This window comes from Sprattus sprattus, assembly GCF_963457725.1.
Source record: "Sprattus sprattus genome assembly, chromosome: 2".
Classification (NCBI taxonomy): Eukaryota; Metazoa; Chordata; class Actinopteri; order Clupeiformes; family Clupeidae; genus Sprattus; species Sprattus sprattus.
In genome coordinates, this window is record NC_137921.1 from 11,144,177 (window position 1) to 11,172,027 (window position 27,851).

Below are 27,851 nucleotides of genomic sequence, written 5' to 3' on the forward strand. Positions count from 1 at the left end.
CGAAATCTTTGGTTGATGAGACATTTTTTTTATATATTTCTAAAAAATAAAAAATAATAAAAAAAATTCAACCAATTTTTTTTTCCACAAATTTAAATGTCTTCCGAATCAGAATTGTATTTATTCCCTTTAAATTTACATTTACATAAATCCAACATAACGCATAATTGATCGAGAAAACGTTATCTTTCAGTCCAATCGACACATTCAGCTACTCACAGGAGCTCTCAAGCTGGGCACCGGTTCACTCACAACACCTTTCATGCAAAAACGACAGCACAGGCACTAGCCAATCAGATCACGTTTCTGCTCAAGTCTAAAGAGCGCGAAGATCAAAAATAAAAGATGGCGGACCAAACTCCATAGCTGGTCTTGTTTGTAACTATAAATTGTTAGTTTGAAGAGAAATAGACACTGTACAAGGTCAAAATACGTTAATTGTAACTGAAAAATAAGTCTGAGAGGATTTGCGAGGTGTATGAGCCCCCTACTTAATGTTAACATGTTACTTCCTACAATCTTAACAACTTGCTAGTGGTGTGATTGGTTTGTTGACCTGTCAATCTCACTATAACATCTATGTTGTCAACACAACTCCATGCGCCAGACTCCTCCTCCGTCATCCGTTGGATCGTGTCAGTCAGGAGTTATTGAAAAGAAGATCTCACTAATGTGGGAGGATGTGTGCCATCGACAGATGCTTGAGGATTCACTGTCCCTTTTTTATGTATGATGAAACAAAAACATATATCTGTGAATTATTTTAATAAGTTGTTATTAATTGTTAGCGTTGTTAGAGTTGTTTGCAAGATGTAGGTTTATAAATGGCAGTGGCACGGCCACCCTGTACCTTTCATGTTGTTAAATGTTAAATTAAATTCAATGTTAAAAAATGTTAAGTTAAATTCGTTGTCCAAAAATGTTAAATTCAATGTTAAAAAATAAAAATGTGAATAAATATATTAGCCTTTATTTGAATAGCTTAGTATTGAATACACAATAACAGGGTAGCTATGTTTATTTGGCACTAGGCCCAGTATATTATAAACTAAATGTTATGCGATTTATATAGTAGGGGGTCCCTGCTCATCTCGCCATCAGTTTGGGGGTCCCTGGCCTGAAAAACGTTGAAGACCCCTGAGGTAGAGCTTTCCTCTCAGGTTGTTCTTTGGTTTAGGCAGCTCTCCCAACCCAGGGATCTTTGTAAGCCACCTACGAATGATTAAAGGATTGTTCCCCCTTACTAGGACAGACACCCAGTCACAAATATATTTAGAAGTATATAAAAGTTTTTTATTAAAGACAAAACAAGCGCATAAACCTACAACAACAAGAACCGTCATTTAAAATTCTTGGGAATTAACATCTTTGCTTGAGTCACCCCTCATGGTCTTCTTGGGTAGCAGCTGAGCGTGGATGTTTGGAAGAACACCGCCTTCCGAGATTGTCACCCCTCCAAGAAGGGTGTTGAGCTCCTCGTCGTTCCTAACGGCAAGCTGGAGGTGACGTGGACCTATTCGCTTTTTTCGGTTATCCTTGCAGGCGTTACCAGCCAACTCCAGCACCTCCGCACACAGGTACTCGATGACGGCAGCCAGGTAGACAGACGCCCCGCTTCCAATACGCGGTGCATAGTTGCCTTTACGCAGCAAGCGAGCGAATCGACCAACAGGGAATTGTAGACCAGCACGTGAGGAACGGGACGTGCTAGTCTTGGCCGTAACAGCAGCAACTTTCTTCCCACGACCGGACATTCTGGGAGAGATGGTTGGTGGGTTAATATATCAACACACCAGAAAGACACTAACACTAAGTTACGTAGGCTAGGCTGGGCTATAGGCCTTGCTTCGATACTCAAGGTTGAGCAAAATAGTATTTTGAAAATACATAGTTAGAATAAAGCCCAAATTGAGTATGTATTTACCATTCAAAACCAGTTTAGACAGTTCACGGCAATAGAGTTGGACAACATTAATAGCCTAAACAGCCATGTATTCAATTCAAGTTATACCTAAAAGGCGTTAAACAGTAGACATCACTGATCACATTTTGGCACAATCTAGAGCACATTAAAACGTGCTGAACAGTCTACTTACTTTCTCAGCTCAGTGACTGCGATAAGGAAATCAAACAGGATGAAGTGCCTGGTTACACTTCCAAGCGTGTTTTATAGTGTGCGTACCAGCTTCTTGATTGAAGGCAATTGCCAACACCTGATTTTAATCACTAGACTCCACTGCCTTCTTGCCAGAGCAGCACCTTAATGAATTGGGCTGCTTGAGTCCATAGTATCCTTGTATTTCCATCTGAAAAACAGATGTTTCAGGATATTTTGGAGGAAAAAGATTATAAACGGAATGAGATTTTAAAATGTTGTGTGTTTTGATGGGTGTGTGATCATGGGTTGTCAATCATTTGATTTATAAACACTCAAGTAATAATTACATTTTAATTAAACAATTTCCTAATATGCACCCGTCTAACTGTGAACTTACACATCTGTCTCCTACATAAACGCTTCTTATCTTTATCTTATCATTCTGCTTCATGCATTACTATAGCATCATTAATGAAAATGTGATTCTCCTCATCTCATCTGTCTGATGTTGTGCTTTGTGTTTCATTATTGTGTGAGGCCAGCACTTTTGATTAAAACAAAGGCCATTCTCTCTCTCTCAAGCACAGGTCCAAACACACACACACAATTTCAATGTGAAAACACCATTTTGGGTTCTGCTGCAGATGTTATTGTAGCATATTCCCACATAAAGGAGTTGAACAGTAAATCAGACCACCCTTGCAACAACTAGGCATTTTTAAGGCTAGTGCTAGAAAGATAACTATGTCAATACCTTTTAGTTTTAATCTAGCTAGAAGTTAAACGTATTTGTATACAGTTATACCTTTATAGGCAGTGTTAAATAAAAACATCCATAAAAAAATGTGTAACTGCCCCCTTACATTTGCTTTCTTAGCTGTGAGCTGAATGATGTGACTGCAATGTGATAAACCACATATACTGTAGGTTTATGGGTTAAAACTGGCTCAACACGCCATCTACTGTTCAAAATTATCCTGAACCTTCAATGCTTACATAAAGTCAACCATGAAAAATGTATATGGAATTTGCCCTGGTATAGCATACATTTCACAGAAAGCAATGACAAGAAAAATAGTTGCTTTGGATAAAACATCTGCCAAATGTAATGTGATGAGCCCTAAATCATATACATTCAAATCACTCTGTTCTAAAAGTGAAGATTTTTGGGGCAGAATAATTTGCAATGATCTGCAAACAGGTGCTCTTCAGGATTGAGAAATGCCTTCATTATCAATAACCGAACTTTCATACAACAGATGAACTAATGGAAAGTTTTTTTAAACAAAGAGTTCATTAGGACTATGCCCATCAATGGGATTTGAAGACCTGAGACTTGAACTGAAAATATATCCCAAAGGAGTTCACCACGCATTTCTCTTTAATAATTGTAATAGTTCAGTTTAACTCACAATAGGCCAATTTTAACGTTTTGATTATTTTGTCTTTTCTTAGTAATATGAACTAATCTTTACACATTTCACGCCGAACAGTACAAAATTCAACCACAGAGGGGCGACGTTTCATTCTTAATGATAAATCTCTCTAATGAACTGGAAACATGCTTTAAAAGGTTAACATGGGGTTAAATCGGACTGAAACTGGGGCCATTTTGATATGAGTAAATTATGATTAAAGTGCATAGTTATCCAATTTCAATAAAATAACGACCCTAACTATACTTTTTTATAATTTAATTAAATGGGTCAGTAGGCCTACACATAGCTATTTCAAATTATTGATAAAAGTTAACATATTACAATGACACAAATATTTGGCTATAGCCTACTTTCGCTTAGGGGTTTCCATTTGACATTTTTAAGACTTCTACGCACAGGTGCAGCATAGAGGAAAAAGGTAGGATATAACTTATATCACACATGCTCATATAATGGATGATACAGCCCTCGAGACAGACTGAGAGAGCCCTTGAGCTCTTAGAGCTTTTAAAACTCAGCGGTTGTGTGAGACAGTCACGGTGAGCTCCGCCTACAATACATGTGCTTCGCCTACCCTCCCCAGCCCCTTGCTTATCACACGCGCCTTATTTTGCATAAAATGTATGTCAGTAGGGCAGCGCTCTCCCTGGCACATGCAGAGTGCACATGCAGTAGGGCTTTACTGAACTCACACCACGGTCGAATAAGCGCGTCCGGCTCACCGTGCCATTAGATACCCACCAATGAGAATGCACGAAAGAATGAAGGCGGGAGACAGGCAGAGGAGTTCATGGGATACCTAAAGTGAATGCGTCAACTCGCTGTCAAAGACATAACAGAACTTGAAGGGGTACTGAAGCCAGTCACATTTCAGTCACCTGCAAATCAGTGGTCAGTGACTGTGGTGTTGCTCATCTGTGTGTAGTCTGACACTTCAGCCTCTGAAGACCGGGTTCTTTCGACACAGAACATCACCTCAACTCAAACCCTCCAGAATTTCAGAGTTGACAAAGATCTGACGCGGCACAGGTGGCTTCCGCGGTGTAGCGTTGCAGCACACCTGAGACAGCACTTGGACCTCACCGTTTCAGCGATTCAGGAAGACGTTTTTTTATCCGGCGCGCTTAACTCATGCACTGTGCTCAATCTGTTTCATTCTTTTTGGACAGGCGTTTCATGCAGTGCCATTGAATGACACTCATCTTTATCAAGTAAACGTCATTGTATGCCTTTTGCGACAAATAGACTTTTAGTCTGAAATCAGCAATTGTCTAAAGAACATTACATCCCAGACATAAGCATGGATAACAGCCCTGGTAAGTACATTTGCTATAAATATTGTTGATGATGATCTTGTATTTGTTTATATACCCTAAAATATTTAGTAGTTACCTAAATCAGTTTTTTTTTAAATAATGAGCATGTGTGTGGATCCCTGTCAGTTTGTCTTCCGACGAGACTTTTTAGAATATATCTGTTTTATTGTTGTTGGCATAAAATATGTGATGTATCAAAGGCTGTTGGATTCGTAACCTATTGAAACTATGTAATGTAATGTCACCAAAATCAGCATTTCGGGACTCGGGACTGAGTTTGTGTTGTGAACAAGAAACAGACTTAGTAAACACATTACATGGTATAGCCTTTATGTAGCCTATGTAAGCATGAGCTGTCAAATCCGCCTTGGCTCCAGTCTGAATTGTAATATAGGCTACCGCTCCCGGGCAGCACGCTTGGATTATCTACTTCCTGACTCTACATGAAAACAAACTCACGTGTTGCCCAGACAGGTCATACACTCGTGCTGATATATAACAGCTAGTACCATCTGCCTGCTCTAAGGTTGCAGGGCCTGTTAAAAACAAACATTTATTTTGATAGGGAACCTCTATTATATGTAAAACATTGACATTAGTTGACGTTAACCTTCAGGCATCGGGAACTTGATTTTGAAACTGTTAATGTTGACCTTCCCTTTTCCTGGGAAGCTGACAAAGTCACGACAGCCATGTAGGTTAATGTGGCTTACTTGACGCAAGCGGTTCATGTCGGCAAGCACCACCTTTAAGCAGCTTACGTGATAGGTTTCCCATGGGAAGCAGTCCAAGGCTGCCGGCGTGTTTTCCACCTACTGCTCTCCTACTTTAATTGACTGGTGATTCATTTACAAGAGCTACAGTCACGTTCCTGCGCAGGTGACGGAAACATTGCCCCACGATGAACCGGGCGAACTCTTTTAAACTCAGATACCGAAAGCCAGCACCGGACATGTGATTCCAATGCCTTCGCTACAATGCCCTACCCAATAAAGTAGATCCTACCCAGTAAATAAACTATTGTGTAAAACAAAGAGTAAATGTTACAACATATTACGATGATCATATTATATTCAAGCATGGTTACTGGGCTGTTATCGAGTGTGCAAAAAAGTATACTTCACTAGGATTCTATTGAGCGCACATAATGTGAATGTTTTGGGCACAGCTGTTGTGTGGACAAAATCTTGAATGCGCACGATATCTTTATCTTGTGCACCAGATCTGGTAAATTAAGATCTGAGATTTTGTGGTGGAAGATATTGGGGTAAACGGATATAGTTTAGGCATTTATACATTCTAATTAAAGGTGAAAAACCCTCTTTCTGTTGCCAAAAGCATGACCCACAATCATGACGTAAGCAAATTCTAGAGGCATGAACACAGTGATGTCAGTTATCCGATATTGCTCCAGGCAGCTCCTAGAAAATGTACAAGAAAAAAGTCGCATTGAAAATATATAAGATATTGTCTCAAGATTCAGAGACCTCAGGGATAACTTGTTATCTTTTCAGGATAATGTAATTATTGCAGTTAAAGAAGCGTTTGATTTCATTCCTAACAAACTGTAGTCAACATACGCCTTTAGCCTCCCAATTCATTTATAATTACTAGTGCTTTACATCGTTTAACTGTAGAGAAGGACATCTATTATGGAGACAAACGGTCCCGTGTAAGTGTAAGTTTACGTTTACAGTGTAGCCTACATCTGTGTATGGGGGGTAGGGGAAATGACTGTATACCAGTGCAAGCTTCAAGTCCAACTTCCTCTATAATGTCTACCATCCTGCGCTGTTCATTTCCTCTTTTTTTACAACTGGATAGCAGCTTTTTTGATGTGTGCTTGTTGAACATGGGTGCTATGAGATAAGAGTAATATCTCATAGCACCCATGACATCCACAGACTGTCTCTAGCATTCAGATTCGCCCTCACGTGGATGCACTTGTTCTGCCGCGTGCGGCGCGTGATATCCGGCCCCTCCTCTCATCGGTTCACGCACACTTGTGTTTTCATGCCGCCCGCGGTGATGCGAACAGAGGAGGTTGGTCAGTGGGTCAGCGATTTCATGCATTATATGATGCTCTAGATCACGTTTTCCCGCCTCATGTCTGACTTTTTGACGTTTGCATGCGACCTAGATTATTACTTCCCTCCCTTCCGTGCGCATGAAGCACATGTGTCGATTGTCTGGGGTAGTTTATCCACTGCCTTTTTTCACAATTACGGAGCCAGGACTGTGTAAGAATACCATAGTGTTTTCGAACGCCAACAGGAGGAGCAATTAGCTGAATTTGAAAAAATACTGGATAGGATTAAAATTGTGGATGTATCTAAGTCTCCCCAGTGTTATATGAGGCTGCTTATTTTCAAAGAATGTACACACGTTGAACTTAACCTCCAATGGCTCATAGATTGCTGATTTTCTCAAACATAATATGGTCATCAATTCTTATTGTCATGTGTTGAGAGAAGAATGCTTTATCAAGTTTATCAACCAATCTGGTTTTAGTGACCTGAACAGGCATAACAGGGAGAGAACATGTTTCCAATGCTTTAATGCTCTTCCAATGCTCTAGCTGTTATCCAAATTTAAAAGTTGATGTGATAATTACAGATATTTATATTGTCGTGTTTTTGTTGCAGTATTTACTCTTTTAAAGTATTTTACTTTTTAAAGTATTTATCTCCACTCATTGGCCTAAGTCTGACTTGGGTAGCAGTTGTTAATATAAATATAAAAACTGTCATGGGATCCAGACACTCACAGGTTGCTGTTGTGCCTCTAAATATCTTGCAGTGTTATGTGACTGGGCAAAAACCAGCAACCTTGAGACAAGGGTTAAAGTTTGGTTGGGGCATGGGAAGCGTGCAGTAGAGGAAAGAGTAGTGACACGGGAGAGGGGGAGAGGGGATTACTGCCCCCGTGGAGCCCTCACGTTTCTCTGCCTGCCTCTATTCTCTGCAGATTAGAGACAGCGTGGGTAGACTAAGCTGCTGAGATGTGCTGATTCCTCAATTAACACTAGTTGTTTGGACTGACCCCAGTGCAATTGTGTGCCGGCTTGTGCATGGATGTTCTGACACTCTGCTTAGCCTAGCAGATGTTGCACAGGGCACTTAACTCACGCATGTCTTCCCAGTAGGAATGGTCAGACACTCACCATTTCCTTCACCGGACAACATCCCACTCTCCCTGTAGATATACATTTGTTGACTGAAGGTCCCATTAAATGTTATTTATTTATAGACAGAGAGCCTCTAGGAAACACTCTTGTGTAGTGGCAAGTCCAATTATAGTCACCCCATAATAAAATAGAGTTTGAAGGCAAGGCTTGGCTTCTGCTCTGCTATCATTCATTAACGACAGTTCCATGGCCACTCTGTTTTTTTTACTGCATGGTTATTGTCGTAGAATCTCTTGAAAGCACATGGAATTGCATGGACTTCCGCATGTGCACGAGGCGGTGTGTGTGGTTGTGTATTTAGGTAAGGCCACATGTGTTGTAAAAACGGACTAGTCGGTATCAGACTCAGATATGCCCCTGTTGTAAAGTTGAGCTCTTCAGTGTGTCAATAATAAATCCACCAACACGTGCTGGTTGAAGGATTAGGCAAACCCTTCAGCAAAACAAATGTCGTGTGCTGCACGAGGAAAGCCTGGGGAGGAGGGGTTGGACAGTGTCTGGGATGCTGTGAGTTTTCACTGTAAAAGCAATGTACTTAAAATTATGCCATATAATGACTGATTAGAGCTGCATGTGCACATTTCCCCACATTAAGGCTACTGAAGCGCACGTGACTTGTAGTCCAAATATTTATTTCTGCAATGAAGAAATTGTCTTTGTATTGTCACATATATTTTTCTTAGGTATTTTTGTTAATTGGTTGTGTATGTTAATAGCCTGGGCTCTGAATGAATACATAACTTTTTTTAGTCAATTATAGGCTTTTAACTATAATATAACATTTGGAGATAGTATGAAATATGAAAACTATAAGTGTGGGAAAGGATGAAAGTTCTTGACTGTGTCCATTGGGTCTACGCTCTTTCCTGGCATAGATTAAACCAACTTGCCTTGTTTTTGTTCCAAAAGTCAAAGCAGTGGAGCACATTCCCACAAAAACGTGACTCCAGTCTTTTTTTTCAGTCAGGCAATGTAAAAGATGAATACTGTAGCCCGGCTCAATAACACAGCATCCTTGGGCGTGCCGCTGGCTTATGGCAGTAATCACAACTGATTGTTGTAGATGTCTACACGAGACTGCGGATTTTCGTAAAGCAGAAACCGTGTCAGGAGTACATGTGAAGCAGCGGTCAGGTGTTATGTAGTTCGCTGGCGCTGGGCAGTATGCCATGGGAGCTATTTTTGGAGCAAAGGGGAGGCAGCAGACCTCACCGACACGTGAGGCAATGTCCCAGCCCATCCTCAACGCATGAGCAGAGCAGAGATGCGAAATATATGCGGCGGCGGAGCGAAAAAACCTGCGGAAGACATTAACAAGCACAGATGGTTGTTTTTGACGGCAACATGTGAATAGCGAAACCCGGATTTTTATCAAATAAAAATAAAAGATTACTTGAGACGCGCCTGTTGTTGGTTGCCGCGTGCACGTGCGCGCTCTGTTGCTGTGCTTCCAACATTATTTTTAGCGACTGCGTGTCGTTCTGCAACAACGAGCAGTGCGTGTTACATAGATCATGAGGCAATGATGCTGAACGCCTTTAGCATTTGCTGCCCTACCAGTCACTGGTTGTGCAAAATTACATTACAGACAAGGCGAAGTCTGAGATTCTATTCCAATAAAATAAAAACTCCGTTGCTTGTAGATAGACAGTCCTTGCTCTGTAAACGGGAGAAAAAAAGATATAGGGTTCTTCAGGAGGGGTGTAATTTGATTGGCTGCTGAGCTCAAACAACAACCTTTCGCGAAACAAAAAAACTGATTGCGGGTTGCTCTTTAAATCTAAACCTAAATAACCCACCATTGCCAACTGTATACTTTTAGTATATTTACACAGATAGAGTATTAAAAGAATCTAATACATAACACATATTTTGAGGTCTTTCAGAAAGCAAACTAATCCTGTAAATTAACTTAATCCTGTAAAGTCAGATATTGTCATTGAAAGAGTAGAAGCCAGTGGTCATTTAAGAAAATGATCAAAGCATTAATTATTGTCATTATAAGTCAACAGTCTTTCTATACAGGCTTTGCCATTGGTGATGTTTTTTCTTTTGAGTTGGTGACTTAAGGGGTTTCCTCCTTTTTGTGTCTGCAGGAAGTGTTATCCTTTATGCTGGCTCCTCTGGAAGTGCCAGCCCCAGCCCTGGCAGCCCCTCCAGTGGGTACCAGAGCCAGTCTCCCTTGTCCCACTCCCAGCCCTCATCCCCAGAGGAGGTCACCTTCACTGAGATTGGGGCCTTAAAGCGAGGCCGTCCACTCTCCCCCAAGTTGGTCTTCCAGTTCCCAGATATCTACAGCAGTGCTCCCACCTCTGCCCCTGCTCAGCAGCACACCTACACCCACCCCATTGCGAGCAAGAGGCAATGCACCTTCACCGGGACTTTCACCAGTAAGTGCCTCATGTTGATCTCTGTCATGGTCCTGTCCTCTTTTTTTTTTTACCCACTATTATAACGAGCCTCACCAGACATACCATTACTCTTCCTACTCCTTCTGCTTTCTTCAAACTGTTCACTGTGACTACCTTGTCTCTTCTGTGTTCTGCATGCACAATTGTTTTTTTCTGCATGGCATTCTCATCTAACGGTGCATTTTTTCTGTGTGCAGAGGCCGGAGGAATGGTGCTGCTCTGTAAAGTGTGCGGTGACATCGCCTCAGGGTTCCACTATGGAGTGCACGCTTGCGAGGGCTGCAAGGTAAGACGGGCAGAGAACAACAGTTGTAGACAGAGTGACGCCCTCACATAGACTTCAGGAGGCAGTACATTTGCTCTCATTGTGGTCTCGTGCGTCTCGTTATCTTTCACGATCTGTTGTCTGATCTTATGATGTTGTGTCCATGTTTCTCACCTCGCGCTCTCTCTCTCTCTTGGCAGGGTTTTTTCCGTCGCAGCATTCAGCAGAACATTAACTACAAGATGTGCGTGAAGAACGAGAGCTGCCTGATCATGCGCATGAATCGTAACCGGTGTCAGCACTGCCGCTTCAAGAAATGCCTGGGAGTCGGCATGTCTCGAGATGGTGAGAGCTATGGAGTGGAGGATGCTAATATTCCCTTGCCCTAGTAACCACTGTTAGCCATCATTAGTTATCCTCAGAGGGGGAAGGGTTGCAGCATTCAGATGTCTTCCTCTACTTTTCCTTTCAAACCCACTTTCAACACTCAGTTGTTAACACAGTTTAGTAAGTTCTTTTGGCTAATTTGGGCTCATCACTTGTCCTTCTTTTGCCCTCTGCATTCTCTTCTTCTTCTGCTTCCCCTCTCTCTCTCCCTCTCTCTCTCTCTACCTCTGCCTCTCCGTCTCTGTATCAGCTGTTTTATCTCCCTCTCTCTCTGATCCCCAAGCTCTTTCCATCGTGCCTTTTCTGTGACAATGATATATGAAGTAAGGGGGTGGGCAGTCCCTGAAGCTATCTGTCATCTGGAAAACTGCAGCAAACACAGGAATTATTTTGGGAAACTGGAGCATGTAGCAGCTTGATTACCCCAATTGCCCTTATAGCATCTCGAGCAATTAATGGCAACAATTAAGCAAGAAATGCAGAAAGATTAAAACATCCACCCAGTTTCCTTGCCTCATGTGGGAGAAAATGCCTCCTTCCTGTATTTTTATTATTTCGATTGTGGCACTGCACACTAAAATACAATTAATCATCCCCTACTGCTTATGAATGTAGCAAAAAATGAGATGACCTAAAAAACAAAATGACACCAGTTTACTTTGCACATTGTGACCTACTTTGTGTGGTTTGGTTTCCCCGCCTCGTTCTCGTCAGCACAGTTTGCACTGGGCAAGACACTTCACATAACATTTATGTAGACACAGTGATGCATTCCGTGGACTGGAGGGGAAGGCAAACCAGATCTGCTGTTAAGGGAGGCATGCATTTATATCGCCCCTCTGATATTGCAAGAAGAATGTCAAGAAGCCGCAGCCTAGAAACCCCTTTTTGGTGTACGCTCATTGCGAAAACAGGAAATCCTCATGCAACTACCAGCAGCCCACAAGAAAGTATACGCCCTGATTTCAAGTTTGAGATTTGGACTGTTTGTGGCAGATGCCAGTGACGGTTGACATGATGGCACAGTTTCACTTCCATGGGCAACATTCTAGTGTAGTGACGGAGACGCTTGTTCAGCACTGGCAGATTGTAACACTACCAGCTAGACTGAACAGGGCTGGACTACTTGTCCATGGTTACAGATGACTATCAGGGCATAGAGAGAGGCCCTTTGCCTTTCAGCCTTTGCCTTTCTTAGCACATATCACAGCCAAACCACTTATGAGCTTGCTATCTATAGAACACAGGATCAGTTGAAATGAATAAGTGAATGATCTAACTAACCTGTTGGGAGGAACATTTGTATCTGTATCAAAGGGGGGAAAACCCTTGAAACCAGTATGGTCGGTTTGTTCAGGCAGGCTAACCGCTAACCACACTTGCACTCCTTAGCTCATAGCAAGAGCTTGCCACTACCCTTGTTCCCACAGAGTTTATATAATACACTTTTCTTTGTAAACATGTCAGGTCATTGTAACACCTTTTTTATAAGGTGTGATATAACCAATGCTTACATGGCTGTTGTAGCTACACTTATGACTTACTACAAATATATAATTATAAATAATAAAAAGAACAATGACAAATAATAATTATTAGTAGTCATAGTGGTAGTAATAATCGTGTTATTCCATGGGTTATATATTTAAATAAATAAAATGTTTTTTTAGACAGAGGCATCTGTCAAATGTGGACATCAGAGGGGTTGTAGAAAGCATGTTGTAGTTCTCCCTTGCAAAATACAAGAGCTCTAGCTCAGAATACTATTCCAACACCTGTCGTCTCGCTGTGCTTCTCTCTTTCTGTCCCTGTCCGGTGTGCTCGCTGTGTCCCATCTGCCTGCTTAAGTTTCTCTGTCCAACTTGGCTCTTCACCCTTGGCTGCATGACCCTCTGCTCTGAGTCCCTGCTAATGAAAGGCCCATTACTCTTAACTCCTAAATCACAGTGTTCAGACCTGACCCACTGCCCTACTTTCTGGACAGGACAGGGTGCACTAGGAGAAGGGCGAGAGAGAGGAGAGAGCGATACGGATAGTCGGGGCTGTAGCAAATGGATGAAAGAGGTTGCTATTTTTATCCAGGCCAGCTGACGGATAGTCTTAGAGGGGGGGATGGGAATGAGCATGGTGTCCACCACCAGAGCGCCACAATCCAGTTAATTACACAGACGTGCAAGCAATGGACCTGATAATATGAATATTTATGTGCTCATTGGTTGTGCTTCCTGTTAAATACCACCATCTTAGAAAATGTATTTTATGAAGAATGGAGATGTCAGTTACATACATTATGAGGTTCTCCTCGGATCTGTAATTCCCAGTGAATAACATGGAAACAACATTTAACAATGTATGTATTTGTTTTCTATTTGGAGATATCTAAAACTAACAACAGAAATGTCTGAAGAATTTTGTCTGCACAGTGTTGCTAATGCTGACTAAATCTCTAAACCTCAATCTCCTTTTTGTTCCCACACAGCTGTTCGTTTTGGGCGCATCCCAAAGAGAGAGAAGCAGAGGCTGTTGGACGAGATGCAGAGCTACATGAACAGCCTGAATGAGTCAGCCTCACTGGAGATGGAGCCCCCTGCAGCGCAGGAGGTGCCACTGAGCCCCGTGGAGACCGACTCCAAAGAGGCCATAGGAGCCATCTCCCGTGCCTACCAAGACATCTTCGTGAGCACTCAGGACCGGTTGAGCAAGCGAGTGAAACTGGACCCCGGCTCCCCGTCCTACTTCCAGAACAACCCACAACCTCAGGATGCCAACCACCATGGCCATGCCAACATGCCAACATTCCACTCCACTGCCTCCGTAGGCTACGCGGTCCCGGCTGCCCGTTGTCCAGTGGCTCCAAGTGACAAAAACTGCCCCGTCTCCTCCGTGGACAACAGTCGTTACAGCTACCCAGCTCTATCCAGTCAGAATCACTGTTCATCCAGTGTGGACCCACACAAACACGCCAGTCCAGCCAATCCTCACCATTTTAATCACTCCACGCCACAGTCCCAAGGGCAGGGTAACACTTGCCCATGGAAGTTAGCCGCTGGCTCTAAAGTGCTGGTAAGTAAATCAAAGAGTATACGTTTGGTATATGTGGTTTTTAAGCTAATTCTGTTCCTTATACATACATATATACATACTTATCACCTCTCTCACTTCTCATTGTTTCCTTAGGCCTGTCCTCTGAACGCATGCCCAGTCTCCGCTCCAGGCACGTCTAGTCAAGAGGTGTGGGAGTCCTTCTCACAGTGCTTCACTCCAGCGGTACGTGAGGTGGTGGAGTTCGCCAAGGGGATCCCCGGCTTCACGGACCTCTGTCAACACGACCAGGTCATGCTGCTCAAGGCAGGCACCTTCCAGGTAAGGCCCACTCTCAACATCTTCTCAATTCTCTTCTGTATGATAACATTAAATATCCATGATTGCGTGTATCCATGAACCGTTATGTACAGTATATTGGTATGGAATTGTTTCTCCTTCAGATACCTCACACATTCTTTTGTCCTTCCTTGTAGGTGCTTATGGTGAGGTTCTGCTCCCTGTTCAACCCTAAGGACAGGACCGTGACCTTCCTGAACGGGAAGACGTACTCGTTGGCCACGGTGCGGGCACTTGGCATGGGCCCCCTTCTTGATACCATGTTTGATTTCAGCGAGAAGCTAGGAGCTCTGAGCCTTGAGGCAGATGAGATGGCTCTCTTCATGGCTGTGGTGCTAGTCTCAGCAGGTGAGACACTAAAGAGCCGTGGGAAAACTCTGCCAGCTTCAGAGTCATCGAGTTCTACTTCAATTAAATTGTTAAAATGTGCATAATTCATGCACAAAAATGAGCAGATCTAATAGATGTACAGAACATATGAATGATACCTCTTTTTCTCTGCTGTTTTTGGCAGACCGTACAGGCATCCAGGACGTGAGTGCTCTGGAGCAGCTTCAGGAGGGTCTCATTCGGGCGCTGCGGACCCTGGTGACTCGCCGTCACCCTGACGATAGCGCAGTCTTCCCCAAGCTGCTGCTGCGCCTGCCCGACCTGCGCACTATCAATAACATGCACTCCGACAAACTGCTGGCCTTCCGCATAGACCCCTGAACCTTGTCAGGGGCAGAGAAAAAGCTGTTTGGGCAGCTAAGCACTTCTCCAGGGGCTGGTCCTCCCTGGTGCAAATGGAGAACTTGTTATTGTTTGCCTTGAAGATGGGGCAGCAAGACTGTTTGTGTACCTCTAATCACATGTCTGAGAAACAAGGTGATCCATGTCAACAAGACGGAAGAAAAGAAAAACAATGACTGTAGTGTTGTCTCAGCTGGTTGAAGACACAAGTGAAGTTCACACAAAGAGACATCTTAACCCTTGGAGGAATTGCACTTATTCAAAAAGACTCAAACAAATCACCTCAAGCTCTTAAAGGGGTTGGTGTTGTAAAAAAAACAAAACAATGGATGAACATTTCCCTTCCGCTTTTTGCTATCACTCCTCAGATCTCAGAAGTCTTCTCGAATCCTCTACTGACAATTTGGAGAGGGTACAATACTCTCTCCAAGAGACTGTTCAAAGACCAAAAAGGTGAATGCGGTCATCATCCTTTCCAGCGTATTCCTAATACCACATGTCCACCAAATGCACCTGCTAACACTTTGTATAGGAAAAGAGCACTTTCATGAAACTGTCTTAGGGACCATTTATGATGCGTGTGTGTTTGTGCTAATATTTTAAGAGAAAGGGAACCTTGTACATAAGAGACATAAAAAGTTATAAGATACACTATGATCACATTAGACCCAGTACCATTCTCCTGTGTCTCACCTCTGTGTAAACGAAAGAAATGTCACACTTTCACAATGACTGAAGAACACAAAAATGACAGTTATACCCTCATCATTTCATGAAGTGCAAAACACAATGGAGAATGTTCTAGAGCTGGGGATGCTGGGGATGAAGTGTTACATGTGTTCACCTGAGACTCGGTTCATAAGTCATATATTTTTCCTAACCACTCCTGTAAATGCCTCTGGCCCTTTAAAGAGCAAACCAGCAAACATTTTATCTTGTCTTGTGCATGTTCAATTTTAGAGAATATTTTTTTGGTGAGGAAAAATATCATTTAACTTTAGGTGTTTCAACCTTTAAATCTAAACAAACGACATGTTCCTTTCGGGGTAATGGTTGTGGACGAGGCAGAGATCGGAACATAGGTTTATTTGTCATATTTAATAAACAAAAGTTTGAGCACACCTGCTTTAAACCAAAGTTTTTCATGATTATCTATGCTTTATACAGTACATTATTCTTTGTAAATATTAATATTTCAGTATGATATGCAGTAGTTACACAATTTATAAACACATTATCAACATTATGTTGTATCCCATTTTTAATGGAAAGTCTTAATGAAGTGGTGGGATGATTGTTGATCTTCACATACAAATCATATCACGACTTTAACTGACTGAACCATTTACATTTTCTTTAAAGTTAAATAGAAATGCAGATCACTCCATATAATGTGGTTATAGTCAAACATTGGTAACTCTTCTATAATCTTGTAGGTCTTCCTTAAGTGAATAGGTCAATATTCTTTACTTAAAACGTATTTTAGTCACCAATTGTGTTGACATTAGAGATATCCAAACATAATATGTTCACACTTCTTGACACTCCAAACACTGAACTATGCAAAATTTTCTTTTTTTTCTTCTAGTGAACATAAAAAATGTGGTAGAACTCAGACTAAGAAACGAAGGGTTATCAAAGGTGCTTTTATACAGATGTATAGCGTATAAGGCATAGAAAACCATGAAAAACATGTTGTCAAGCAGAGTGCTCAAGCTTTTGTCGAATAGGCTATTGAATGTGCAATGATTCTTCTTGTGAGAAGGAAACCTTTCACATCATCAGATGACAAGGTTCACCACCTTCAGAACACACTGGAACACCAGCACTTTCTTTGCCCCCTCTGTGATACTGAACTATATGAAATAAAGTGGGGGACTGTGAAGAAGGAGAGAGAATGATCAAATCGAACCTGATCTGTCGTGACCAGCTTTCTCGCTGTTTTGATTATTGTTATGTGATCCTATTGTACATTTTGTAAATTGTTGACCTTCCATAGAAACCATATAAAGATGAAATTCTATCTTCTATCCTTTGCATCTTTGTTTTTTCCTAAGTGGCATTGATTAAAGAGTGTTTCAGATTAGGTGGTTGAAGGATAGGAAGGAATTGAAGTTAGCAGTCAGGCACATTTGACAACTGAGGAAGAGGACACCTTGCTGTATACACAATTTTCCACTACGATAATGGCAGCATCGTCAAATATCAGGAAAGTGTCTCTGTTATACCATCCCTGTTGTTAATTTATGTTCGTGGACGAGCAGGGTAGGGACAGGAAGTGATGGATGCACGTGTGATGGACGTACGTGTTGGAAGGTCACCAACCTCCATTACCAAGGCCATTTCCGAGAAAAATTAGGACACTAACAGACACTTACTGTCAACATTTATTTTGAGAATACAGGTCTGTTTAAACTGGTAGAGGCAGGAGATAGGTCAAATGCTGAAAAAACAAGGTCATCTGATAGTGCTGGCTGGTAGTAAGGTATTTTCTGCCAAGCCTACAATAGCCCAGTTTGACTGACCTTTCAGACATGTGAGATAGATATGACACCAGAAGTTATGCACTCATACAGCCTTATATAAAACAGGCCGTAAGTCATTTGTTCAAGCGCAAAGGTCAATTATCTCAAAGTTTAATGGAAAATTACTATAAAATATAATATTATAATACAGTTATAATACTATAAAGACAAATACTGTTTGTCTCATAATACATGAAGTATGTGTTGTCAAAGGTAGATGAGTGCTTCCTCTTTATGTCTGGGATTTACATAAACTTCACACAATATGTCCGTACCTGTCAACCCAGTTCACACACACAGATACAGGCATATACACACAGACCAACACAGTATTCAGAAGCCGAGGAACTAAGGGATTTATGGCACCAAGCAAACATTTGAGCACAATATTAGCTTTTGATTCTGGTTCCTATTTTTCTTTGAAGGCATAGAGGAGTGGCAGAGTAAGCTGCCATTACAATGAGTAGGATACCGACGAAGTAGGATACCGACGAAGACAGACGAAGCTCAAACAGCTCAAATTCATATAGTATTTGAACAAACCAAACCCTTTTAAAAGCCTTTGAATCTAGTAAAAAACGAAAACACTCTGCAGCTACAACTTCAGCCATTAAGGGAAACTAATTTTCATTGCAACAGAACTGGTTGTTTGTTACAAACGTTTGAACAAATTAAGCAAATTTTTGTTAACAATTACAGTTAAAGGCAGTTAAAGTCAAATGGGAGCAGAAGAGCTTCAAGTCTCTATTGAGACTTAAAAAGAAACAACTTGACTATAGCGCCCCTGGACAAAATTGAGAGAACTATAGGCAAGAGACATATGTTATGGGTATGTTGTGTGTTCTCCACAATAAGCCAGACCTTTGGAGTTTGGGTATAGAACATAAAAGGAATGCAAAAAACCTTGAACAAAACCAGAAACAGCCAATCTGATAAAAGAATGACAACTGGTGGTGCCTTTAGGTGATATCGTTGTCAATGTCGCATTGTAAACGTTTTATTTACATTTTTGCAGGTGGTGTCATCCTGGACCAGAGACCTATGTGGTACATAAGCTGGACAGCTAGTGGGAATGAAAGGTTAGTTTATCTTTACATGTACCATCAAAAAGAACTTGAATATTATACCAAAACTAGATGCCCATGAGCTTACCTCACAGGTAGCAAATTGATGCATAAAGGATTAAAAACAAAGGGCAGATATATGAAATATATAATACCGCCTATAGCTACAGACACTATAAGGACTGGTATTACACTTGATAGGCAAAAGGCAGCCAGAATGAGAACCAGTGGCCCAACGATGCTATGATGCCACCCTGTGGTGAAATGTAGACATAGCCGTATATAAATGTGTTCTATTTGTTAATTATTCCTTTCTGGTGAATTGTTAAGTAATGCACCTGTAACAAAACAAGAATAAAGATAAATACATATGGGGAAAATAATAAAACCACCTATAGCTATAGACACTATAAGGACTGGTATTACACTTGATAGGCAACGGGCAGCCAGAATGAGATCCAGTGGCCCAACGATGTTATGATGCCACCCTGTGGTGAAATGTAGACATAGCCGTAAATAAATGTGTTCTATTTGTTAATTATTCCTTTCTGGTGAATTGTTTCGTAATGCACCTGTAAAAAAACAAGAATAAACATAAACACATATGGGGAAAATAATAATACCCAGAGTAAATTACTGATATTTGATTCACGTATGCTTTACTACACGTCATCACGCATGGTAGACTTGCACCAGGATGTTAGCGTTGACTTCCCGGATGCTATGTGTACACAACCTCAGTTAGATGTTAACTCTTCATTGTTTTTGTTGTAGTGGTTCGTTCTTGACAAGAGGTTTTAACAACAAGAATTTCGGGTCAGCTCTCCGCCAAAATGCTGCTCGCGATAAATCCAATGGTAAGGCACTTTCATCCCACGTATCAGAATAGGAAGTGACCTGTATCACCACGTAACTTAGCTGTAATGCAATGTAACGTTACTGTATTTGGGTAGCAACAAACGTTTTTTGTTTTATGTAGTTAGTTGTAATGTACCTGAGCTCGTGTTGTGGTATTCAGTCAGTTGAAATTAACAGGCCATGCAAAGTATACTCATATCTAGTGGTTAGCAAACTTGCTAGCCAAAGGGCATGGAAAGTAACATTACCGTTAGGTTGTCAGCCAGAGTGCGATGCTGTTCCTAATGTTACTTGTCTGATTCACATCAGTTTTGCATATTCATAGCAGATAGAATAGAACTTCTATCACACGATAGAATCATCTGGAAAGATTCGTGTACTTTAACAGTATCTCTCGTCTCTGAAAAGTGTTTTGTCGTTCTTTCACAGTTCTCAATGGAGCCCCATAGGACGAGACTGAGACAATGAGAAGGGTAACACAGACAACAACTTACTGACGGTCTGAGGAATTCCTTTTTCTTTGATTTAGTGACACTGACTGACACTATGTTTGTGACCGCTTATTTGGCCCTTGTGGTACTGGCCGGCCTCTGCATTGCCCTGGAGCTTGCTTCCCGTCGACTGTCACCTCAGCAAACAGCCACAACCACTGTCGCCAACCCTGCGTTCTGTCGCTTTCAGACTCTCTTCCTGCGGGGCTACCTCCTGGCCCTGTGGGCAGACTGGCTCCAGGGGCCCTACCTGTACAAACTCTACCGCCACTACAGCTTCCTGGAGTCTCAAATAGCCATACTGTATGTGTGTGGGCTTGCCTCCTGTGTGCTTTTTGCTCCTGTTGCCGGCTGGCTCCCACAAGCCCTTGGCCGTAGACGTACCTGCCTCATTTTTTGCCTGGCTTACTCAGCCTGCTGTATTACCAAACTGTCACGGGACTACTTTGTGCTCATCTTAGGACGCGTCCTGGGTGGCCTATCCACCTCCCTGCTGACCACCTCCTTCGAGGCTTGGTATCTACACCGGCACGTGGATGTTCATGACTTCCCCAAGGAGTGGATCCCTAACACCTTCGGCAAGGCAGCTAACTGGAACCACGGCCTTGCAGTCTGTGCCGGTCTGGTGGCCAACTTGTTTGCGGAGTGGCTGGGCCTGGGTCCTGTGGCACCCTTTCTGCTGGCCATCCCAGCTCTGGCAGCTTGCGGCTGGGTGGTGCTGACGGACTGGGGCAAGGAGGAGATGTTGGAGGGTGCTGAGGGCAAAGACAAGAACGGGCTCCTACTGGGAGGCTCCAACACTGGATCATCATCCTCCGCAGTTGGACGCTCGTCTGCACAGACACGCTTCTGGCGCAGCTGCCTGGAGGGCCTGCGATGCCTGCTGTCGGACCGGCGTGTGCTGCTGCTGGGCGGTGTGCAGGCGCTCTTTGAGGGTGTGCTCTACATTTTCGTGTTCCTATGGACACCTGTGCTGGACCCACATGGGCCACCGCTTGGCATCGTCTTCTCTAGTCTGATGGCAGCCGGCTTGGCGGGTTCCATCCTCTACCGTCTAGCCACGTCGGCCCGCTACCGGCTGCAGCCCGCTCATCTGCTGTGCCTGGCCGTGCTGCTGGCGTTCTTCTCCTTCTTCATGCTCACCTTCTCCACGGCCCCTGGGCAGCCGCGGCCCCGAGAGTCTCTGCTGGCTTTTCTCCTGCTGGAGCTGGCGTGCGGACTCTACTTCCCGGCCGTCAGCTTCCTGCAGGGCCGCGTGGTCCCCGTGGAGCTGAGGGCTGGGGTGCTAGCCTGGTTTAGGCTGCCTCTGCACCTCCTGGCATGCCTGGGGCTCCTGGCACTGCATGGGGAGGTTTCGGGTACTGGAGGGGGGGAGTCAGGCGGGGGCACCAGGCATATGTTTGCAGGTTGCGCTGCCATGATGCTAGCTGCCCTGCTGGCCGTGGTAAGCCTTTTCACTCTAGGGAGGAACGATGCTGATTTTCGCCTGGAGGGAACTCGTGGAGAGGGAGAGATCTGATTAGGAACTGCCGGGGAGCAGATGATGAGGACCATGAACTTTCGGCTTAACATATGTTTTGCATCTGTGTTGCCATTGTTTTGCCAGTAAGACAATAAAGATTTTTCTTTATCGTTATCTTAAATGTAAATGTACAGACACTGAGTGTAATGCCTTTGGGTTTTGTGGAAAATAGGATGATGTCCATTTATATTTTCAGCCATTCAGATTATGTTAGTGACCGTAGACCCTTTGTCAAGCTGAGCCATCTCAAACACATAATGTAATTTTGATATCTTAGATAATGGCTAGACGTACAGAAAATTAAAAAATCTCAGATTGTTATTGGAATCCTGCCATGCTTCTGTCTTCTTCAGAGAGACTGACTTAAAGAAGCAGTAAAGAGTTTTGTTCAAATACTAGCAAAAAGATGAAACCAGTACTAGTTGCCCCTAAAAACAAAGTTCAAATTGTTGTGTAATGTCTTTAAGACTACATACAAATATATATTATCATTTAGTGACGTTTCCATTACCATTTACAGTTTTAAATCATTTTAGGAAAGATTCTCACTGTGGGTAACAGGAGAGGGCTTAGTGCCTCTAAAGCCAAAGAGGTGCCATTCCTTCAGTGAATGGAAAACAACTCTCAGTGGGTATAGACCATTTGGCTTGGGGTCATGTCTGGAGGAGACGGGTCAAAGACCATCTTGTCTAAGGATTTAAGGGGATCTAAGATCACCCATTTATGACACCATGTCCTTTGGCCATCTGGAAAGGAAAGCAATGAAATACGATTCAGGGGATATATCATATTTCTTTTGTTAAAAGATGTTAGTTTAAAACGCCTTGGGACAATTGTATTGGTTTGGCACTATATAAATAAAATTGAATTGAATTGAATTTTGCCTAGTTTAGTTTAGTCTACCTAGTAAGAATATAATGTAATGTAATGTTCACAAACAGGTCAAAAAGACAAGATTAGAGGCATTACACAAAATTATAAGCGTTCGCACACCGTCTTCAGTCTTGCTGCAGAGCAATAGTTCCAGATCTCTCACGACTGAGTGTTACGTCACTGATTCACAGACCGTTGCACATTATAAATAAATAAACCATCACCCCTCTTTGGCAGCCAACTTGGTACATCCCAAACCTATCTCAATGTGCCTGCATAACCTGGATGTTGCTAGAATGTGCCGTTTTGGGTAAGGGAGGGGTCCCTTGGTGTAGAAAAGGCAAAAAAGAGGGGGCTGTGCTGTTGAGGATTAGTCGACTCTGAACAGTAGAGGGGTTTCCATCTGAGCTGCGCAAAGAGGAACAACTGCAATTTCCCAGGCACAGGGAGAGCTATCTTAACAGCATCAAAACAGATAACTATAGTGCAAATATACAGGTGTTGGTGAGGGGGGCAGACTGTCAATATTCTGAATTCATCATTAAGTGAAGAAGGAGTCTACGCACTCCAAGGACAACCAATTCATCATGACTCAGGGCAAGGTAAGCACACAATACTCTTCTGTCACACATATCTCTTCTACAGATTTTCACTACTGAATTGGCAAAATGGTTGAAATCCCTTCCCAAACACATCCTGCTGTGTTTGTTATGTAATGGCTAGTAGGCTTATGCATCTTCCTAGTTGTCTGCTTACAGAGGGCCAATGTGCTTTCACAGTCAAATTAAGTGCGTATCAGCTAACAGACCACAGACACTCAGGTGATGTTTTGTTTCCAATAGGCTACTGCTGGATTGATCCAAGGATCCTATGGTCATAGTGTGGTTGTTTACATCCTAGTTTGTGTTCTTTCTATATTTGGGTTTACTGTTATTGAAGACCTATGTTACTTATATATTTATTGATTTTTGCATATATGATAAGGCGACAGGAGTCATAATGAAGACCGGTAACCTGATTTAAGACAAAATATGTGAACTGAAGATAACAATTTTGGTTCGCATATTGCATACAGAATGAATCTAGCTGTTCAATGGTGTTTTGAAATGTTTATTGACAATGGAATACATTTTCATTCACAAAGCTTTCTCTACACGGAGTACTAACAAGGATTGATATTTTGCAGCATTATGCCTATCAATCTTTATCCGAGTAGAACGTTCCAGAACCAAATTAACCTGTTGAATTGACCAGTGAAAGTACGTAGTAGAATGCTTTTGCTGCCCCCCTTGATCGTGAGATTAAGAGGAAAGCAGCGTCTCTCTCTCCATGGCCTGTATTAAATGTATCAGCCAGAAGTTAAGCTTTTTTTTTTTTTTAGAAAACCATGTGTAGCGTCATTTGTATAGTCCAAAACTCACTCTCCGGTGAAGGTGGTAATTATTTATGCTTCAGAATCAGATCAATTACATTTAGTCACCCTATTCACTCAGACCGCATCGCACACGCAGCATGACACACTGCACATCATTAATCAATGACGAGGGTTACTCAGAAGAAGGTTGTAGACGTCACATGGCCCTGGCTTGTAGTGTTGGTGGAAAAATGTTGTCATCCTGCTGCAGTCATACACTGAGCTGGTCTACCTCCCCAGCGCTTTTGATGTGCGCTCAGTTTAAAGCCAGATTAGCCATATTGTCAGGCTATGACGTTGCGCAACAGCCCGGTTACATGGTTATCTTACTGACAGGCTGGAGAGATGGGCAGTGTGGTTGCTCTTATCGGAGCGCTCAGCATCAGTGACTGGGTTGACATGAATATGCGATGGGGGTGCGTGTCATTTTGGGCCAAACCACTGCCCCTCTACTCGGGGTGAAACCCAGTCACATATGATCAATAAAGTAACCTGGGATTGTACATATAATCAGTGATGGTTTGGTGGTCTACTTGCAGCTGTCGGTGACAAACAAAACAAACCATGGCTCTACTGCAGAAACAACGCCCCCATCTCCTCCCACCTATGAGGAGGCCATTGCAGGTAAGATAAAGGCTAGTAAAGTTGTTAAGTACAGTTCAATTATTAAGCTCGGTAAATAAAATGGGTAACCACCTTTTGACTATAGAAATACTTTCACACTCTACTTAATGATATTTGCATACTATATACGTACAACTACAATATAATACTTTTGTTACCAAAACGTGTCCTCATATCACCAATCTCATCCATTCCGTTGCTGAAACAAGCATCACTCATTCTTCATTAAGTATTTCTTAATCTTCTCTATAGATATCCATAAACTAATTTTGCTTAAATGTGGAAACGTGCCATTAGTGTTCCTATGGTCCTGTTTGTTTACAAAGTTCTACTGAAACAAAAGAAGGCTGTCGGAGCTTACAGACTTTCTTCCTGTTCAATTCTAGGTGGCAGCCCCAGCTGCAGTGGGGCCTACCAGGGCGACGGGGAGATGCTCACTGATTTTAGTTGGGATGACAAGAACATCAGAAGGGTGTTCATTCGCAAGGTACCATACCCAACTTGGATAATAATAATATAAGTTGCTCTTTAATAGAGGTTTGATAGTTTATGCCACAAATCCATCAATTGCTTACATTGTTCCTTTAAATGTTGTTGTTACATCATTTTTTCCACAAATGTTTTTTCTTTTTTTCTTTAGGTGTACGCAATTTTGATGATTCAGCTCATGGTAACACTGGTCATTGTGGCTCTGTTCACCTTCTGGTAAGTCCTTGAAAAGAGAGAGAGAAGATGGTAAAATTATTGTGTGTGTGTGTGTGTGTGTGTGAGAGAGAAAGAGAGACACTTATCTTACTTATTCATGGTGTTTTGTCTTTTTCAGTGATCCATTAAAGGACTACATTCAGTCTCACCCTGGATGGTATTGGGCCTCTTAGTAAGTACCTATTCAAGTTAACATCATTACTCATTAAGATTTTGTCTCAGGAGTGGCATTTTTTAACCTGGTTTTATCTCAACAGTGGCGTGTTCATTGTGACGTACCTGACCCTGTCCTGCTGCTCTGGGCCAAGGTGTGTTTTGATATTATTTAATAAATACCTTTAAGCTCATGAACTGAAACAAGCCAAACAAGTCGGCTGTCATAATTTGTAATGATGCTCTCCTTTTGTCTTTTTAAGGAGGCAGTTTCCTTGGAATCTCATCCTGCTAGCAATCTTTGTAAGTATAAAAAAGATTTACCCGCGCAAATTTGAGTAAAATATGAATAGGAATTTTTAACAGATTTACAGCAAGCTCAGAGGCTTTCATTTTTCTGCGGCAGAAAACATTAGGTGATGCCCTCAATTCTGACTAATCTTTGTTTATTTCTGCCAATTAAAATTTGTCAAATCAAATCTCTCCTCTTTCAGACTCTGTCTCTCTCCTATATGACAGGAATGTTGTCCAGGTATAGTGTCTGTATTATCTGCTTGTGTGTACTTGATGTTTTATTTTTTTTGCATTTGTCTGCCAATTTTGCATGCTCACCCAACTCAGACACTGAGTATGGCTTTCTTGATGGCATTCACATCTAGGTAAACAAGTTCAGTTTTTACTGTATATACCATGTGCCAATAACCTTCCTATTTTCTCTTAATTCACATCAGCCAATGCGACTTGATTTGCCAACATTAACCGATATAATGCGATCACTTAGTGTAAAGCATAGACACCTGCATTGTTATTTGTTTTCTTTTGGTTTAACACATGCTTAAGTGTAATGTAGTCCTGCTGTCTCACCTAAAGTTTTTACAACACCAAGTCGGTCGTGCTGTGCCTGGGCATCACAGTTCTGGTTTGCCTCTCTGTGACACTCTTCAGTTTCCAAACCAAGGTGAGAGCCTGTTTGGTAGATGTTAATGTATGCATGCAGTTCAACCGTTGTGTGAGAATGACCCTTTTGCAAATTCTCCAACATATTACAATTTCTTATATTGTGGTAGTTATTGATTAAAATATGATTAGTAAAGCTCAGAAAAGATATATGGATACAAATTAGTACTCATTGTATTCTTATATTTCTTCTTTTTTCTTCTCTAGTTTGATATAACTTCATGTCAAGGTGTGCTGTCCATATTCTGCATAACCTTGCTGATCTGTGGAATTGTCCTGGCCTTCGTCCTGCCCATGGGCTATGTAAGTAAAACAAACAAATGAAAATTAGATTCATTTCTTTAGCCTTGGTCAAAACCATAAATACTTTGTTGTTTCCCCCCAGGTTCCATGGTTACATTCTGTCTATGCAGTTTTAGGAGCTATCCTGTTTACCATGGTGAGTTCAATACAGTTTTAATCATCTGGACCAGCCCTATAGGCTTGTTTAACCAGACCCAAATTCACTTAGTGAATAGATTACCTTTATCCAATCGCCATTGCCCACTGTGGGATTGCTATAGCCTATAACGGTTCATGCTGTTGTATTTGTCTCCAAAAATCTTGTTGGTGGTAAATAAACGATGTATTTGCCCATGATGAATACATTCACACATTCTTATAGCTTCAATTCTTGTATGTTTGCTAGTGTTGCTACAACTGTTTGTATCGTTCTGTCTAGTAGTACTGCTGCCATTGTTGTAACTATATTTCAAACAAACGCTTTACCTCAACCTTGCACTTAATGGAGGTCACTGACTGATGGAGGCCACTTAAAATGGCCCAGGACTCCATCTGTACTATAATCAATTCCACCACTTCTACCACCGGCTCTTTCTGAAACACTCCCTCACTGCTTCTTCTCTTTGCTGCAGTTCCTTGCATTCGACACCCAGCTGTTGATGGGCAACAAACGCTACACCATTAGTCCAGAGGAGTACGTCTTTGCCACCCTCAACATCTACCTGGATATCGTTTACATCTTCACCTTCTTCCTCCAGGTGTTTGGCACCGCAGAGCGGGACTGAAACATCTTGTTGTGGCGTCCAGCTGAACATCCTGTAATGCACTTTTCCTGTTGTCCACAAACCCTATACCCTTACTGTCACCATCAATGTTACAGTGATCCTGTCCTCTCCAGCATGAAATAGCTCTCTAGTACACTGTGTTTAGGTTTCATGCTGACATCCTTCCTGACCTAACATGAAGCTCCCATTTCAGGGTGGCTGGGTTACATTAGCTAATGGGTTTTAAAGAGGAACCTAAACATGTAGCCACTCTCTCATCAGTGGACTAGCATGTAACTCTGGTGTTACCAATGGTTGATGTGTGAAAACAGAGTAGTTCTAGAATACCAGCTTGGAGTGTATCTTCATCTAGGATTCCATGTCATGCAACAGCATTCCTAGA

General features: G+C 42.1%; 4 protein-coding genes across 4 annotated transcripts; 3 read left to right on the plus strand and 1 right to left on the minus strand.

Annotated features, from left to right (window-relative positions):
- Positions 1-1,343: 1,343 nt before the first annotated feature.
- Positions 1,344-1,754, minus strand: LOC308360922 (histone H2A-like; the record flags this gene model as incomplete). The annotated part of the gene is made up of 1 exon (XM_080833103.1): positions 1,344-1,754. The coding sequence occupies one exon, from the start codon at positions 1,752-1,754 to the stop codon at positions 1,344-1,346; it is 411 nt and encodes a 136-aa protein (XP_080689229.1).
- A 2,992-nt stretch (positions 1,755-4,746) lies between these two features.
- On the plus strand, positions 4,747-15,689 carry LOC308361361 (nuclear receptor subfamily 1 group D member 1-like). The gene is made up of 8 exons (XM_080833698.1): positions 4,747-4,853; positions 10,137-10,430; positions 10,649-10,737; positions 10,917-11,061; positions 13,583-14,166; positions 14,281-14,466; positions 14,622-14,832; positions 14,999-15,689. Exons 1-8 carry the CDS (start codon positions 4,838-4,840, stop codon positions 15,193-15,195), a joined length of 1,722 nt encoding a protein of 573 aa, XP_080689824.1. The 5' UTR covers positions 4,747-4,837; the 3' UTR covers positions 15,196-15,689.
- A 4,520-nt stretch (positions 15,690-20,209) lies between these two features.
- Positions 20,210-21,966, plus strand: mfsd5 (major facilitator superfamily domain containing 5; the record flags this gene model as incomplete). Its single annotated transcript, XM_080860296.1, has 1 exon — positions 20,210-21,966. One exon carries the CDS (start codon positions 20,210-20,212, stop codon positions 21,671-21,673), a length of 1,464 nt encoding a protein of 487 aa, XP_080716422.1. The 3' UTR covers positions 21,674-21,966.
- A 1,170-nt stretch (positions 21,967-23,136) lies between these two features.
- On the plus strand, positions 23,137-27,469 carry LOC308380809 (protein lifeguard 2-like; the record flags this gene model as incomplete). The annotated part of the gene is made up of 12 exons (XM_080858217.1): positions 23,137-23,151; positions 24,503-24,587; positions 24,974-25,074; positions 25,228-25,292; positions 25,411-25,464; positions 25,550-25,600; positions 25,709-25,748; positions 25,940-25,977; positions 26,316-26,403; positions 26,610-26,705; positions 26,788-26,841; positions 27,317-27,469. The coding sequence occupies 12 exons, from the start codon at positions 23,137-23,139 to the stop codon at positions 27,467-27,469; spliced, it is 840 nt and encodes a 279-aa protein (XP_080714343.1).
- Positions 27,470-27,851: the final 382 nt, after the last annotated feature.

Bases quoted from the DNA above. Each gene is read 5' to 3' on its own strand.
- LOC308361361 (XM_080833698.1), top strand. The intron at 10,431-10,648 runs GTAAGTGCCTCA...TTCTGTGTGCAG, and splicing joins CTTCACCGGGACTTTCACCA to AGGCCGGAGGAATGGTGCTG. The intron at 10,738-10,916 runs GTAAGACGGGCA...CTCTCTTGGCAG, and splicing joins ACGCTTGCGAGGGCTGCAAG to GGTTTTTTCCGTCGCAGCAT.